Genomic DNA, 15,907 nt, shown 5'->3' with positions numbered 1-15,907 from the left:
CAACAGCAACGACGTGGAAAAAAAGAGGACATGGACAGGACAAAAGGAGAATCAGTTGGTGAAGAGAGAACACAGAGCTACAGGTGGCTAACCTTGAAGGAGGCTGAACTGATAGAAGTATGAAGGAGAGTGTGAGTGCAACGATGGCGTTCAAACTACTAAATGGGCAATTCCGCTTTGGATGCAAGATTGCATTTGAAGTCGCCAATGAGAAAGAAGTTTTGCTAAAGAAGTAGGTAGGAAGAAAAAAAATAAAAATAAATATAAATATATATATTTATATATATATAAATACTGTGTATATATACATACGTAAAATATAAATAAAATAAATAAATACATAAATATATATATATACCTGTGTATATATATATATATATATATATATATATATATATACTGTATATATATATGTATATATAAAAATAAATAATAACAAAAAATTGTGGGAGTGAGTGAAACAAATAAGGAAAATAGTGGTATGGAATTATTTTCTATAGTAAGACACTCTCTTTTTTATGTGTTCTATCAAGTCTTCATGGTAGTAATTCTTGTACTCTACACACTTTTTTTTTCTCAATTCTTCCTGTCTTCGAGGCCTCTTTTGAATTTGGATCCCAACCCCTTGGTGGGTGGTGCCATAGGTTTTTTTGGCGCTCATTTTGGTCTATAACTATCTCCATGTACCAATGTGTGTAACCTGTTGTTTTTTTTACACTTGATAAAGATGTCGAAATGGGTAGTGGATAATAAAGAACCTTCTTAAGAATAAGGCAGCAAGAGACTTCTTTCCAGCAGGGCAGCCAACTTTTAAACGTGTTTTTATCCTGTTTTGGTAAATGGGTACTGAATGACATAGTGGCTACAGATGTACCTGAGATGACTTTTCTGTGGCATAGTCGATTTTCATTTCAATGTGTATTTTTTATATTTTCAAGTGAAACCTACACAATTATTTTAATTCATCACGTTATCAATGTGCACACGAAAATGTTGCATAAATTCAGCTCTGTTAAATGCTTACCTCTTAATTCTTCCTCATATTTAACTGTGAAATGGTGAATTATTTTAAAAATGGTGAATTATTTTAAAAAAACATCCTTGAATAAAATGACAGTGTCTCTGAACCTGTCAGCTTCATGAACTAAAATCTGGCACAAACAGGCCACAAAAGCATTTTACTTGAAGTTCATCAAAAACATCATTTATTTTCCCACATTTATTAATGCGCAGGCCTTTCACTGAGTAATAGTTTAAAGGCCTTTCTGTGATAGTTGGGGCAAAGAATATTTAGGTGTTTTCTAAGGCAAGGGTGCACAATCCTTTAAGGTTGGAAGGACACAATATTAAACTGAAGCAATTTCAAGGACTGCAAGAAAACATAAAAGGGTATGGGGTCTGTGAGTTGGGGGTCCAATGCCAAACTATCATGTGTGCTGAGTCGATTTCAACAGTATCTGTGTCCTCAGGACATAGAGTTTGACATAACGGTGGAGCAGGAAGCCATGAACAAAATGTGTGGTGGAATTCACTGTGGGGACATCATACACTGTAAAGGGGCATCATTGGGGCATCATACTGCATTGGGAGGCATCATACTGTGTATATACCATGAAAGGAGTATTGTAGTAGGTGGGGACACAAATTGTCATTAGTAGAGGCAATTAGGAGCAATTATTTGATGAATATTTTATTTTTATTTTCGGGGAAATCCAAACTTTTGCGATGGGGCACCATGATCTCTATAAAGTCATGGCCAAAAGTGTTGGCACCCTTAAAATTGTTCCAGAAAATGAAGTATTTTTCCCAGAAAATTATTGCAATTACACATGTTTTGTTATACACATGTTTACTTCCTTTGTGTGTATTGGAACAACAAGTAAAAAAAGAGAGAAAAAAAGGCAAATCGGACATGATTTCACACTAAACCCCAAAAATGGGCCGGACAAAATTGTTGCCACCTTTCTAAAATTGTGGGTAAACAAGTTTGTTTCAAGCATGTGATGCTCGTTCAAAGTCACCTGTGGCAAGTAACAGATGTGGGCAATATGAAAATCACACCTGAAACAGATAAAAAGGGGAGAAGTTGACTTAATCTTTGCATTGTGTCTCTGTGTGTGCCACACTAAGCATGGAGAACAGAAATACTCTTGGGTATTACCATTTTAAGCATTTATGACATAGTGGAAATATTTACTATAAATGAATGTGTGTATTGCACTTCTAGAATGCCAATCTATCAAGAAAATGAATAAGCACTTCATCAAGAATGACACCATGTAAGCATCTCTTCATTTTAGTACATGTGATTACTTACCTGTTCTTGCTACACTGCTCCTCTTTTCTCTAACATGGAGAACACATTTGAGCGGCCACCATAGACCAGTATGTCTATGACCAATGGTTGGCACTTGGCAGCCTCATATAATGGCATCTCAGGCTGCATCTGGGAAACTCCAGAACACCTTGAATTTTGCATAGGAATCATTTAAGCTCTTTAAAAGGGTATTATTGATTATGTATCCTCTGAATAGGTCATCAATATCAGTTCTGTAGTGGTCAAACACTCAGCAATCTTACCAATCAGCTGTTATTATCTTCAGCGTGCGATGGTCGGATGTAAACATTGAATAGAGCTGTACTGCACTGTTCAATGTGTAACGGCCTTTGTGCAGCTGCTACACAGGGAACAGTGCTGCGCTGATGGAGATTTCTGCTGGTTGATGTTGGACCCCATCAATTTGATATTGACGCCTTACCCTATGGATAGGTCATCAGTATTATATTAATGGACAACCCCTTTAATGAATAGCTTTTCACTAGTTCTTTCGACATATCCAGACATTTATGTCCCTTGACGCGCCCCCTGGGCCATGGGGTACTCGGCAGCCGGGCCTATGGATGCGGTATGGGGGATATCACGGTGCCTGGCCCTGTCCGTGACCCAGGCGGTCAGTAAAAAGGGGGGATATTATAGGGGTTTGGAAAGTTTGTGACGCCACCTGTGGATTGCGGCTAAAGGGAGCCGCCGCTGCGGAGCAGTCCTCTGGAACTGGTGTTACGGCAGCAGGGGTGGTGTGGCTCTCCACAGGTAGAGCAAGCTCCAGGGCAGTGTAGATAGACGGTGGTTGCGCTGGGCATTGTAGTGCAGGGAGAGAGATGGCGCAGATCAAAGAATGGACAGAGGCAGCACGGTGCAGTCATCCGAGTCTTTACTCACAGTTATTATGACGGTTCCACGGGTGCACTGTACAGGTGCTAGCCTCCCACGTCGCACTGCGTTCACCAGGCAGGGGTTCAGTTCTTCCTCAGGTGATTTAGGAATGCCTGACAGAACCCCACTTTCTCGTGTTCCTAGCTAGACTGACTTCACGCTGGGTCTTTCTCCCTCCTGCCCTGCGCTTCCCCACTCTGAATCCTGCTCGGGTGCTCTGAAGTCCCTCCTGTCCGTCGGAGTTCACAGACCTGCTTGACCTTCACGGGGATTAGAACGAGGCTTCGGCAACTGACTATATAAGCCAGGAGCCTCCGGTTTTTCCAGCCGGGACTTGAAGTACACGACTGGGCCAGGGGCCGGTCCCCTTCTTGCGGCCTACGATCCCTCTGTCTTCTGACAGATTCAGGGCGTACAGGTGCCGTCCTGCACTCACCGTACCCCCTAGGATCCCTTCAATAGAACGGAGCCTACTCCCTGCTCCCCTCCTAGGCCTCTACACTAGGCCCTGGTTGTGGAGCAGAGCTCCTAGTGAGACTCTGCTCCCGGACTGTTCTTCTGAACTGTCCTGAGCTGTTCTTCTGAACTGCTCTCCTCTACTAACCTCTTACTGAACTGCCACCCTAAGATGGCTTCCCTATATATACTCCTACCAAAGTGCTCCCCCTAAGTACTTCCTCCACCCACACCCACTACTGTTTCCCCCTACCTTTGGTTCCCCCCGCTCCAGCCAGGGACAAGACTCAGCAGGAAAACACATTGCATCTTGCCCTTCCAGCCGGCCTGGAGCAGTGTAGTGTTGGATGCAGGTGTTGGGGTTCCGGGCAGCACTCCCTCCTTACCTGAGAGAAGGAGACACCACACCTCTGGGAGAGGTGCAGTACCTCTGTGGCGACTGAAGCCTCAGGGGCGCCACACCCTCTTGCACCTTACAAACTACCACCAGCAGTTCCAGACACTGATGCACATTACGAAGATGTCTAATATCTTTACCATGCTGATGAGTTAGTTGACAATTCCTCTTTTTTTTGGTAGGGAGCAATTGTTTGAAATGGAGGATTGATAGTCAGGAATATGTTATCTGAAAAGTTGAGGGTTCGTACCAGACACTTAGTGTCCGGGGCTAAACATCGAACACAGACTTCTCCCGGAAGTCCGTTGCAATGTTCGGAGTTCTGGCGGAAAAATTTTCCAGATCAAAAGTTCTGGTCCCCATTCTTTTCAATGTGGGTTTGGGTTCTTGATCAAGTTCGGGTACAGTTCTGGTACCTGAACCGAACTTTGGAATAAAATCTGGGTCAGGTACAAAAACCAGAACTTCCACGGGTCCAATAATTCCTTGTTATCACCCATTCAGCTCTGTGTAATAATTTATTTAATCTGTGGAGGCACTGCAAATATTTGCTGCTAGATTTCCATACAGATGGTGGCTGATCAGATAGACATACAGATGGACACTTCCTTCAAATTCTGCATTTTCTTAAAAGAATAAACTTACTTATTAATGTGTTTAGCTTTATTTTTTCTAGGATTTGTGCAATGACCAAGTATATGAGTTATTCCCATGTCATATTGTGGCGCCCCTGAGGGTTCTGTCGCCACAGGGGTACTGCACCTCAGTAGAGGTGTGGTATCTCCTCTTCCAGGTAAGGATGGAGCACTTCTCAGGACCCTACTTCACCATTCAACACTACACCACTCCTGTCCTGTAGGAGGCCTAAATGCACCAGGGTGCTGCCCTGTCCTGGGATATAGGAGATGGGGGGAACCAAAGATAGGGGGAACCAATGTAGCGGGTGAGGGTGGAGGACACACTTTTAGAGTACACTTATTCATTCATATTTAATCTTCAGCCATCTTAAGTTCAAGGTCTTTGATTGTGATCTTCATCGCTGAATGTGGCTTTCTGATAGAACCTGCAGCCTATTGAAGATACACGGTCCTCGTTCTCTGGCCTTGAGACGAGGAGCGGGTCAGAGTTAACCACTGTCTCTACCCGGTCAAGGTCCTGACCTAAGAAGGCCTGGAGGGGAGCGGAGGAGACAAGCTCCACAGGCAAAAGGATCCCTGGGGGATACGGACGTAGTGGCATATGCCACCTGTATTTCTTATTCTGGCCTAGTCAGAGGGACTCCTGCTGCAAGAGGGTTTATCGGCCCCCGATATCTGACTTTGTTACTTCACGTCTCAGTCAGAAAAGCACGGAGGCTTAGTGGATCCCAGGAGGGATACGGACGGAGCGGCATACGCCACCTGTACCTCTCTACCTGCGTTCATCCAGTGGGACCCGGCCTTACATCTAGTTCTAACCACACAAGCAGTCAAGTGGAGACTTAGTGGGAGAACTCACCAAGGAGAGGAACACACACACCAGAGGGGTCTCGACAGGTGCTCCTGATCTATCTGGAAAGTGCTGGACCCCCTTCCTGGTGGCCGCAGCATGCCGCGAGGAGCAGAGGGAAGCTTTGCAGCTAAAGTTCATCTTAATGTGAGTAAAAACCCTGGATGACTTCACACCCCGCTTCAGCCTGTTATTTACTGCGCGGCACTGCACCCACCATCCTTCCTCACACTGCCCTGAGGCCTGCTCCGCCTGCGGGGAGTCGTCCCATCTTAGCTGTCCGTAACACCGGCCTCAGTGGACTGAAACAGCGCCGGTGTTCATCACCGGGAACCGTAGGTGGCGTAGTCGGAAAATTACCACTCAACCCTGAAAGCCCATTATACATCTTTTATTGTGACCGCCCTGGGCACGGACCTGGTCCGGGCCACAACTGCAGCCCCCAACATCTGACGTAGCTCCGACTAATCCCCACTTCCCAGGGTGAAGGCTGTGAGTGTCACAATATAATTAGAGTGAACATAACATTAGCATAAATGTCTCTACAGGATTTTCTATGAGTCCAGATCACCAGTAAAGGTCTGAACTGCACGGTCGTCCCCCATTGGCTGGATTCTCACCGGTATCTTATTAGAGGTGACTGCCTGTGAGTGAGGAGACAAGATGATGACATGTTCTAACCATAGGTTTTTTGTCACATACTTAGCATGCAATTTGTGTGGGGGAGAAGAGCATTGCATCCATGGTTTTATGCACACAGCCCATAATTTGTAACGTGACTTGCTGACAGACTGGTGTTGTTTGGGGGCTCCAATTTTACAGACTTCAAACTGGGAATCACTATGGGGTTTTCTCGTAAATGCCATATAACCTTATCCTAGGAAAATCATTCCTATTTGTTTTAACCATCCTTAGTCAACATGCTGCCAATCATTCTTCTTTAGATACTTATACTTGTAAAATCCCGTTTAATCGGTGCACTTTTAAGCGCCTAAATTAAAAAAAAAAATGACTGGAATTTATTTTCAGTAGCAGAGATGTTAGGACTTGCAGTAAAATAACTATAGATCCCCCTACTGCTACAGTTTTGCCTCTCCGCTGTCCCTTGCATATCTTCGGTTAGAGGGCTGGCAGTGATTGGCTGTAGTGGTTACAGGTAGAAATGAGCAGACATGTGGAGGTTCGGGTTCAACAGAACTTTAGTCCAAAGTTCGATTTGGGTTCCAGAACTCTACCCAAGCTTGAATCTAATCCCAAACCCCATAGAAATCAATAGGGACCCGAACTTTGGAGTTGGGAAATCTCTTTCCCTCTCCTCCCCGGACTCCCAAACTGTAAAACAGACTTCCATGGTTTTATGCACACAGCCCATAATTTGTAATGTGACTTGCTGACAGACTGGTGTTGTTTGGGGGCTCCAATTTTGCAGACTTTAAACTGGGAATCACTATGGGGTTTTCTCGTAAATGCCATATAACCTTATCCTAGGAAAATCATTCCTATTTGTTTTAACCATCCTTAGTCAACATGCTGCCAATCATTCTTCTTTAGATTCAGCACCGGACACGAACCCCAAATTTTACACTTTGGGTTCGCTCGTCTATAGTTACGGGTTAATGACATCAACACTGCTCTATACCAGAGGCAGCACTGGAGAAGTATGGGCTTTTACAGGGAAATCATGCTTATTTTATTATTTTACAGCATTATCTGCATTAGCTTCCCTTTACACTAGATTTACATTTGCAGTTTTTGGGCATCAAAGACTGCACTACAATCTACATGTGTGAACTGTGTTCTAATTTAATAAGAACAATGCAAGCTAAATCTGCACTGTGTAAACATAGAGAGATCCTACTACTTTTCTGGGCATTTTCTATTTTATATAGTGCACTACATGTGTGATGTCAGGGAAGCCACAATGACTTAAAAGGGTTGTTCACTACTTGGACAACCACTTTTTAAATGCTTAAGTCCCCAAAGTAAATTAAGAAAAAGCTTATACTCCCTCAACGGTTTCGCTCCAGCATTGTCGGCCCCGGCTCTCTTAGCGCTCTCATAACATTATGTCACGTGAATGAATAAATAAATAAATGCAAAAATACCATTGTAAAATACCTTCTCCTTTCCATTTACTTCTAATCCGTTTACTGTTTCTTGATTATTACTGATGAAGTGATGATTAATGTTTTATTCAAAAGCTAATATGTTAATGTGTTACTCGGCGGTAACCTGCATGGCTCCTCAGTGCCGTCCTAATTACCATGCTCACTGCCCTGCTTCTCCTCATGTCAGGCCATCTCACTGAGTTTGCCTCTTGCAGCACTCCTCAGCACTGCTGCATCTTTCTGCTGTTTCCACATGGCTATAGGGGGGCGCAGCCAGATCTTTCACGAATTTTTGCTGTGTCGTGCCGAAATTGGGTTCCGTGGCCTATCCTATGCGAACAGGGTATATTTGAGGCAGCTCTTCCCACCACTCCTTGCCTGCTAGTGTCCTGCGCTTGTTGAGAATCAGAAAAACTATACTACAGTTCTAATTGGAAGTATTTGCTAATATTATTATTAATACACCTATTACATATTGGGATAAGATCTTGGAGATGGGAATACACCTTTAAGCTATACCCTTTTACGACAAAGTCACATTTTCTCTGTAAAACCAGGTTCCCTTTTCAAGGGGGCTATAGCAATGCCCCCTATATTGTGTTGGAGCATGATAATGTGTGGGGTGCACTGAGGAAATTTATACTGTGTGGGAAGGTCATGTGGAGACTATGTATGAGGAGCGCTGTGAGGACATCATAATGTGTATGGGGGCATCAACATATGTAGGGGGCATTGTGCCAGCATCATATTGTGTGCGTAAGGGGGCACTGTGGGGGTATTATTGTGTGTGTTCAGCATTTTATTGGGGTATTTTGCATGTGTCATACTGTGTGGGGGTTATATAAAAGTGATTAAACTTTGTGGGAACAGTAAGGGGCTTCACAAGGGTCACCATTTCTGAGTTGATGCAGAAAAAGGACTGGGCAGGATTAGGCATGTGGCAAAGCTGTAAAATTATTTAGTTTGGCACAATAGTTTCCCCTTTCTTGCCTTCAGAATTCGGGGTTTTGTATAATAGCACTTTCCTCTTATGCTGAGTCCGGGCCTTGGTTTCCCCTCATACACTCGTATAGTTACGCCTCTATTGGACAATCTTTTGTCTCTCGTTGCCAGACCTCCAGTCTCTCAGGTATATAGCGATGACATTACCGGCTGCCATCATATAGTTTGGGGGGGGCTCTGGTACAGTTTGTGGCCTAGCAGCTTTCGGCTACACCCCTGAGCTGGATGTCTTGTATGGCGATATATATAGATGTATATTCTGTTAGTAGGGGCTGTTCTGCTCGGACTAGCAGGACTAGGTTCTGGTAACGGTACTGACTACCCTGAACCTTGCAGGACTGGCCGTGTTCCTCTGAAGACACGGACCAGACAGCTGTGCTTGCTGTGTTATTTTTAAATACATTAATGTAGGCTCCGATCGCTCGGCCCTGCTTGACCTATTTTTGGCTCGGGCTGGCCATTGTTCTATTTTTGGAGCCTGTAGGCCACGACGCTGTTGTTGATTCACATGCAAATGAGTTATCACCAGCTTTAGCCAACTTTACTGTAGAGCCAGGCAGAAAGCAACAGAGAGGGTGAGAGAGAGGAAGCACATGCAGGGAGGAAAAGGCACAGATACAGGACAGGGCTCGCACTTCCTCAGGGTGCTGCTGGCTGGCTCATTGTTCCTCTCACAGTATAGCGGACATATTTATCCGTCCTCAGCTTTCTTTTCACGCTTTCATCCTCTTATTTCATGCTGCCGTTCATTACTGAGACAGAGAAAACCCCTAAAGCTCCAGCCTCCTGTTGCACCTGCTCTCAGGACAGGCAGCGGCTGTGATACCAGGCAGCTACTTGGCTCTTTGCAGAAGCTGCAGCCACATCCATCAAGGGAGTGAGCACAGTAAATATGTGTATAAAAATGGAATAATTGTCAAAGTGTGTGAGTGCCTTCTCCTCCCCCTGTGGAGGAGTTAATACTGCTGAGGGGTCGCTTCCATGCAGAAGAGTGATGAAGCTTTCAAGTGTCTGAACTGCGCACAGTGACTGGAATATGCTGCAGACAATTTATGAGAGTGAATCATGTTTTTCCTCAGATGGGGTATCTGGTCGTGACAAGCTCCTGGCACCGCACAGAATGCATAGTATGATCAGCCCAGGTAAGAGACCACCGCATGATCTTATCAGAACTTATTATTAATGATTATCGCCATTTATGGGAATTTATCAGTTGTCATCATCTTCTCTTTTTATTATATGGTTAAACATAAAACCAATTTATATTGAAACGCAATGAGCTCTATACAATGTATCGGAATGAATATGTTTGTGATATATATCTATACATATATATATAGATATATATATATATGTGTGTGTTTATATACATATTTATATATATAATATCTATATATATTGTCCAGACACATTCATATATATATATGCGTGTATATATATATATATATATATATATATATATATATTTATATATATATATATGTGTGTGTGTGTATGTGCAACTCTCTGGACACCTATATGTGTGTACATATATATATCAGAAATATATGTACGTAATGGAAAAACCACCTGTACCTCATCTGTCAACCAGATGAAATATGATGGTATTATGGATATAGTATATATATATCCATACTGTTACTTACCATTATATTCCATCTGATTGACAGATGAGGTACAGGTGGTTTTGTCATTACTTACATATATTTCTGATCATCATGTGTTACCTGTGATTCCCATAGAGCTGCAGGTAAACCGTCTTCTATCATGCCTGAGAGTTCATACAGTGCAGCCCCTAACACTAAAGAACAAGTCAGCGCTGATACATCTGTATATGTGCAGCAATTAGTTAATGTGAAAGGCAGTTTTGTAATGGATGGTAATAATTCTAAGCACGATACTAGTCTGCGTGAGTAGGACATACACGTTACACTTACTACAAATAGCGGTAGATGGTGTGGGCCTTGTAATCACTAATATTATCAGTTGCCTATGATGAGGGCTGGGTTCGCTACCTGGTACAGGTGGGATAGCCATAGTTAGTATATAAGGGCCACTGTTTGCGATCTGACGTATTGGTAATTCCTCACCATACTGTGTCCGTCTGTCATCTGCTATTACACTTTTGTGCTTATGACGGCTGTATGTACTATATGCGGTAGCATACATGGTGCACATTATAACGATGCATGCTTATTTCACCCTTTATGCTCCCTTATTCACCTGCCTCATGTTATTATACTATATGAAGAACCCATGTCAAGTTGCTTGCATTGATGGCTGCTAGTGCTGACTATTACGGAAGAGTAAGGTGAGGTCACCTGTGTGATTACCATATACCGTACGTGGTGTTTTATATTAGTATTATTAGGACTTCATTCCTCGAATGCCATTGAGCTTCTTCAAATAATTCAATCCCTATACGCCCATAAGTATATCGATTATCTAGAGGAAGAAATACTCCGGTAAATACTAATATCTGATCTCAGAAACTACTCATCGGTTTCCTCTGTGAATCCCTTATTGTGGATTTTCCATTTTTGCAGAATACAATTCACGTGGGTATAGTATGGAGTATGTGAGTTACAATATAAATGTAAACCATCTACCACATTTTGATATACTCATTCTGATCATGGAGATACGTTCTGTACCTTTCTTACTGGCTTCCAACCTTACTTACGCTTGGCTTGCGATAATGCAAAATATGATGTATTTATACCTTCTAGAATATCTTGAAGGGATGTGTTCTCGACATGGTTGTACAACGCTTACCCCTATTTTCAGTGCCTTTTTTCCATATAGTAATGGGAAATTCTTATGGGGCAAATTTATCAAGACTGACTTTTTGTATGTATGTTTATAAAAAAAAAAAAACATTGGAACGAATTGCACCATTTTTTTCTAAATTAATATATCCCTTAATAATTTGTCACATTTGACATTATCTGAAAGATAGAAAATAAAATCTAAGTCTGCCATGTGTGAGCTTAAAATTACTACCCAAAAATGCTCCATTTTCTCTTTGTAAAAAATCTGTATTAAACTTTGACACCACACCCATTCTATTCATGACCACTCACAGTTTTGGCAAGTATTGTGTAAAACTTGACACTATTGCGCAATTTTGGTGCACACGATTATTTGCAGCAACACTTTTAGTGGCAGTTTATTCCAAACAAAAACTATTATAATAATGACCTATCCCCCATGGCTACATGCACTCAGTGAGTATTTGCTCACAGCAAGATTGGTGAGAATTTCATTGCTAAATTTCATCAAATTACATACTGTAAATCTTTATAGAATGACTTACAGATTGACTCCATGCATAAACCATAGAATATAGAACCAAAAAAGCACCATACACCAAAGTGACAAGTGAATAGATATGAAATACCAAGGTAGCAGGCTCTCTGCACCCTGACAAATGTTTCGCTTGTGCTTCTTCCAGGGACTCAATCATCAATGCATTGCATGGGGGAAGTCTTTGACACATTTTGTAAAAAGAAATACTGACGTGCTGTGGATTTAAAAATCTGCACTGCATGTCAGTTTACATTGAGAAAAGGTCTGCAGGGTGAGATTTGTTCCTGGAAAATTTGCATGGCAAATTTGCGACTAGTGTGAAACGTGTGCAGGTAGACTTGATCTTTTGGCTTGAAGCTTATTCACTCCTTTTACTAATTTATTTGCTAAGAACAATAGACTAATTTTATGGCACACCAGTTATGGGTTTTCTGAGATCTTTGAAATATTGGCTTGTGTATTAGCAAATGCCACAAAATCATGTTCCCAACGCAATGCATTTGTTAGAGAAAAAAAACTGTTTAAAACAGTTATTTTGGCTGTCAAATTCTCTGTACGGTGCGTCCGGTGTCTTCGGCGGCTCGCGGTGGTGTAAAAGGACCTTCCATGACGTAATTTAGTCATGTGACGGGTCACACGACCACCGATGTCAGCGGTCGCGTGACCTGTCACATGACTAAATGACGTCATGGAAGGTCCTTTAACCACCGCGAGCAGCTGAAGACACCGGAGAAGGAGACCGGGGGCCATCAGAAGTTGAGTATATGTTTATTTTAATTCTTTTTTAACTACAGGTACTATGGTACCAGGATCTGGAGGAGAGTCTCCTCTTCTCCAAACCCAGGTACCATCCGCACATTGAACCGCATAATATCCACATGTGCTCGTCTAGTCATGCAGATGTTATGCGGTCCAATGCAAGTCAATGGCGGCTAAAACGCCACGATTATGCAAAATTAATGGTAGTGCTGCAGATTTTTCCACAATGATAACCCGGAGCTGAAATTTCCACATCATGTGCACAGCTGTGGAAACAGGGGAACATAGCAGACCTTCTACCAAGCATTTTTTAAGCGTTTCCGCGGTGGAATTGCCGGTGCGGAAACGCTTAGAAAACGCATCGTGGGCACACAGCCTTACTGTAACCATCACCTATTGAGAATGATGTGATCCTCTGTTTATATACATAATAGGTTATTGTCACAGCTTAACTCCTCCTTGCGCAATGATCTCTGCACAGGTTATAGAGCATACAAAATAAAGGGGAGGACGCGCGGTCCATGTGTGGAAGTCCATAGAGTACAGCCCTCTACCCAGGTATGCTCTCCCTTATATATGTACTCACCTTTACTCTGCGTGGTCACCAGATGATTTTTTGATGTGATGTCCATATATATACATGCAGTGAGTTAATATCCCTGGTGCCTTGATAAGTACAAATTACACTGTTGGATTTAGTGGGATTTCAGTATGATGGAACTGGACATGATACACTGGGCTACAGAACAATGGGATTTGTTTGGGCTTCTTCACACTATGGACCGTGTCGATCCTATTTATGATGGATTTTTAACAATGTATGTACAGTATTTACACCCTTCATGCTAGATATCTATTCCTGATTTTTAATGATATTATAAATAAAGGTTAATTTTCATTACTGAACACTTATTGGGTTGTTTTTTATCGCGTGTTTTTCTTCAATTTAATCCCAGGTTATAGAGCATGTCTAGAAAACCCTCAATAGACATCAATGAGCATTTCTATACAGGCTCAAGCTGACCCACAAGGGAACAGGTAAATTCCCCTGGGTCCCTGTGCAGGAGTAAGCTACTTACACCCCAACATGAGCAATAATTGGCCCAATTATTTGATTTACTAGATAGAAAAATAATAAGCAAATACCCTGCAGTAAATAAGTAAACCACAATAATGCATGAAAATAACATAAGGTACTTAGTTAACATAATTTTGATCAAAAAAATGCAAAAGCCATCCCACCACTTCACGGTGACCCTAATCAGAATGGTCCTAACCTCTAATATTTAAAACCTTACCGTTTGTCAAGTGACATGCATGTGGATAAGGGCTGAGAAAGACTGAACCTGGCTAGCTGGCACACAGACATGGGGAACCACATGAATATAATGTCCAGTTCAAAGAAAAGGCAGGCCACACCTTTATATGCACAGGGTGCAAACAAACTGAAAAAAAAACCTAAAGAAATTAACTGGGATATAAGTTGGTGTGCACGCAGTATGTAAGTGCTTGTTCACACTGGCCACAAAACAGAAAAAAACAAAGATAGAAATATAATTAGCAATAGTGCATGAAAATAATATAGGGTGCTTAGTTAACATAATTTTGATAAAAAAAATGCAAAAGCCGTCCCACCACTTCACGGTGACCCTAATCGGGACCTCTTATGTACAGACTACATGTGGGCAGACTAAAGCAGCATCTCATCATTCATTCAACAAGCTGCTTAGTTTATTATATACAAACAGAGGGTAATGTAACGTTTGCTTGTAGCTGAACTCTGGGCCCCCAAAAGCAATGTTACTAGTGGGCCTTTGCTCCTGTCCGACACCGTCTAAGTCTATTGCTGCCTATGATTCATATGTGTACCGTAAAGCATATTTTTAAATGATGAGGCTAGATGGTCACCCCATAATTATATACAGAAAATAAAAATAATATAAAAGATTTCTACAATCTGAAAATAAAAACTGATTGGAAGTTAAATATTCATGCATATATGGTGTTAATTAGGGAAAAAATGTAAAATCTAGTTGATACATTCCCTTTAACACACTTCTAGTTACTATCTGAGAACACTTCACATTTCCCATAGTTCCTGCCCCTACAAATCTATACATTATTAGCCTTCCTTTAAAGTCACGAAAAGCTGAAATATGATAAGAACACAGTGTTCACACTAAATGGTGCATCATGAGTTAACTTTACCTCTGTATCCTGTTCTCTCCGGAGATGGCTATGTGAGTTATTACACCTTCAGTGAGCACTGTATACAGCCCCGGATGTATATTTCTCCTTGTTTTACCTAATTAAAAATATATTATGTAATGTTTTGTGATTTATAAATGTGTATTTCCAATTGTTTATCTAAATATAAATCTCCGAATTGTTGATTTATTGAGGAATAGGGGGAAGGTAAATCAAACACAAGTGCTTGGTTACTTCTATTACAGCATCATACATTAGCGCTGTCCAGGTATAGCCAGGGGCCTGCCATGTAGACAGCCATACAACATTTAGTATATAAACAGCAATTAGTATGACAAGCATTATGTTTGACTGGGGATAATAGATTATGTAAAATAGGGACCATAGGCTAAAATTCTATTTATCAATGGCCGGAGTCAGCCTAAATTGCCAGGATGTCAGTGGTGTTTTTTTCAAATTTCCCTTTCTTATCTTTTCCCCAAGTCCTTTTGTCTCAGGTTTACCAAATTTGTTCTTACATTGATCTTATTAGCCTTGTAAGCACCCTCAATTTAATGCCAGCCCTTAGTAGATCACCTCTAACTATTATTTATTGGTTTATTTATTTTACTCATTTATATAGCGCCATTAATTCTACAGCACTTTACAGACATTATCATCGCTGTCCCCATTGGGGCTCACAATCTACATTCCCTATCAGTATGTCTTTGGAATGTGGGAGGAAACCTGAGAACCCGGAAAAAACATGGGGAGAACATACAAACTCCTTGCAGATGTTGTCCTTGGTGGGATTTGAACCCAAGACCCTAGCGCTGCAATTATGGAGCTTTGATCATAGTTGCGCAAATATTTGGTGACTTTTGGCATTTTAAATCCACTCCTGGCCGGCTCAGGCAACTTTTTGAAAAGCGGGTAAAGCTTTGCCCGGGGAGAGTGTAACCCATAATTTACATTACAAATGTAGTC

At 41.7% G+C, this 15,907-nt stretch overlaps 1 protein-coding gene across 2 annotated transcripts in view; it reads left to right on the top strand.

The window, feature by feature from the left end:
- Positions 1-15,907, top strand: part of HDAC9 (histone deacetylase 9) — a 1,057,517-nt gene that overhangs the window by 820,282 nt on the left and 221,328 nt on the right. For both annotated transcript variants that reach the window (XM_073677842.1, XM_073677846.1), the window contains one exon: positions 9,745-9,807. In XM_073677842.1, coding sequence (XP_073533943.1) covers positions 9,745-9,807 — 63 coding nt within the window. The remainder of the gene's footprint in view (positions 1-9,744; positions 9,808-15,907) is intronic.

Source organism: Phyllobates terribilis, unplaced genomic scaffold, assembly GCF_046119375.1.
Source record: "Phyllobates terribilis strain yellow unplaced genomic scaffold, ASM4611937v1 Scaffold_4__5_contigs__length_816908805, whole genome shotgun sequence".
NCBI lineage: Eukaryota > Metazoa > Chordata > Amphibia > Anura > Dendrobatidae > Phyllobates > Phyllobates terribilis.
Note: the sequence above shows the minus strand (reverse complement) of the source record. Positions and strands in the feature narration are given on the sequence as shown.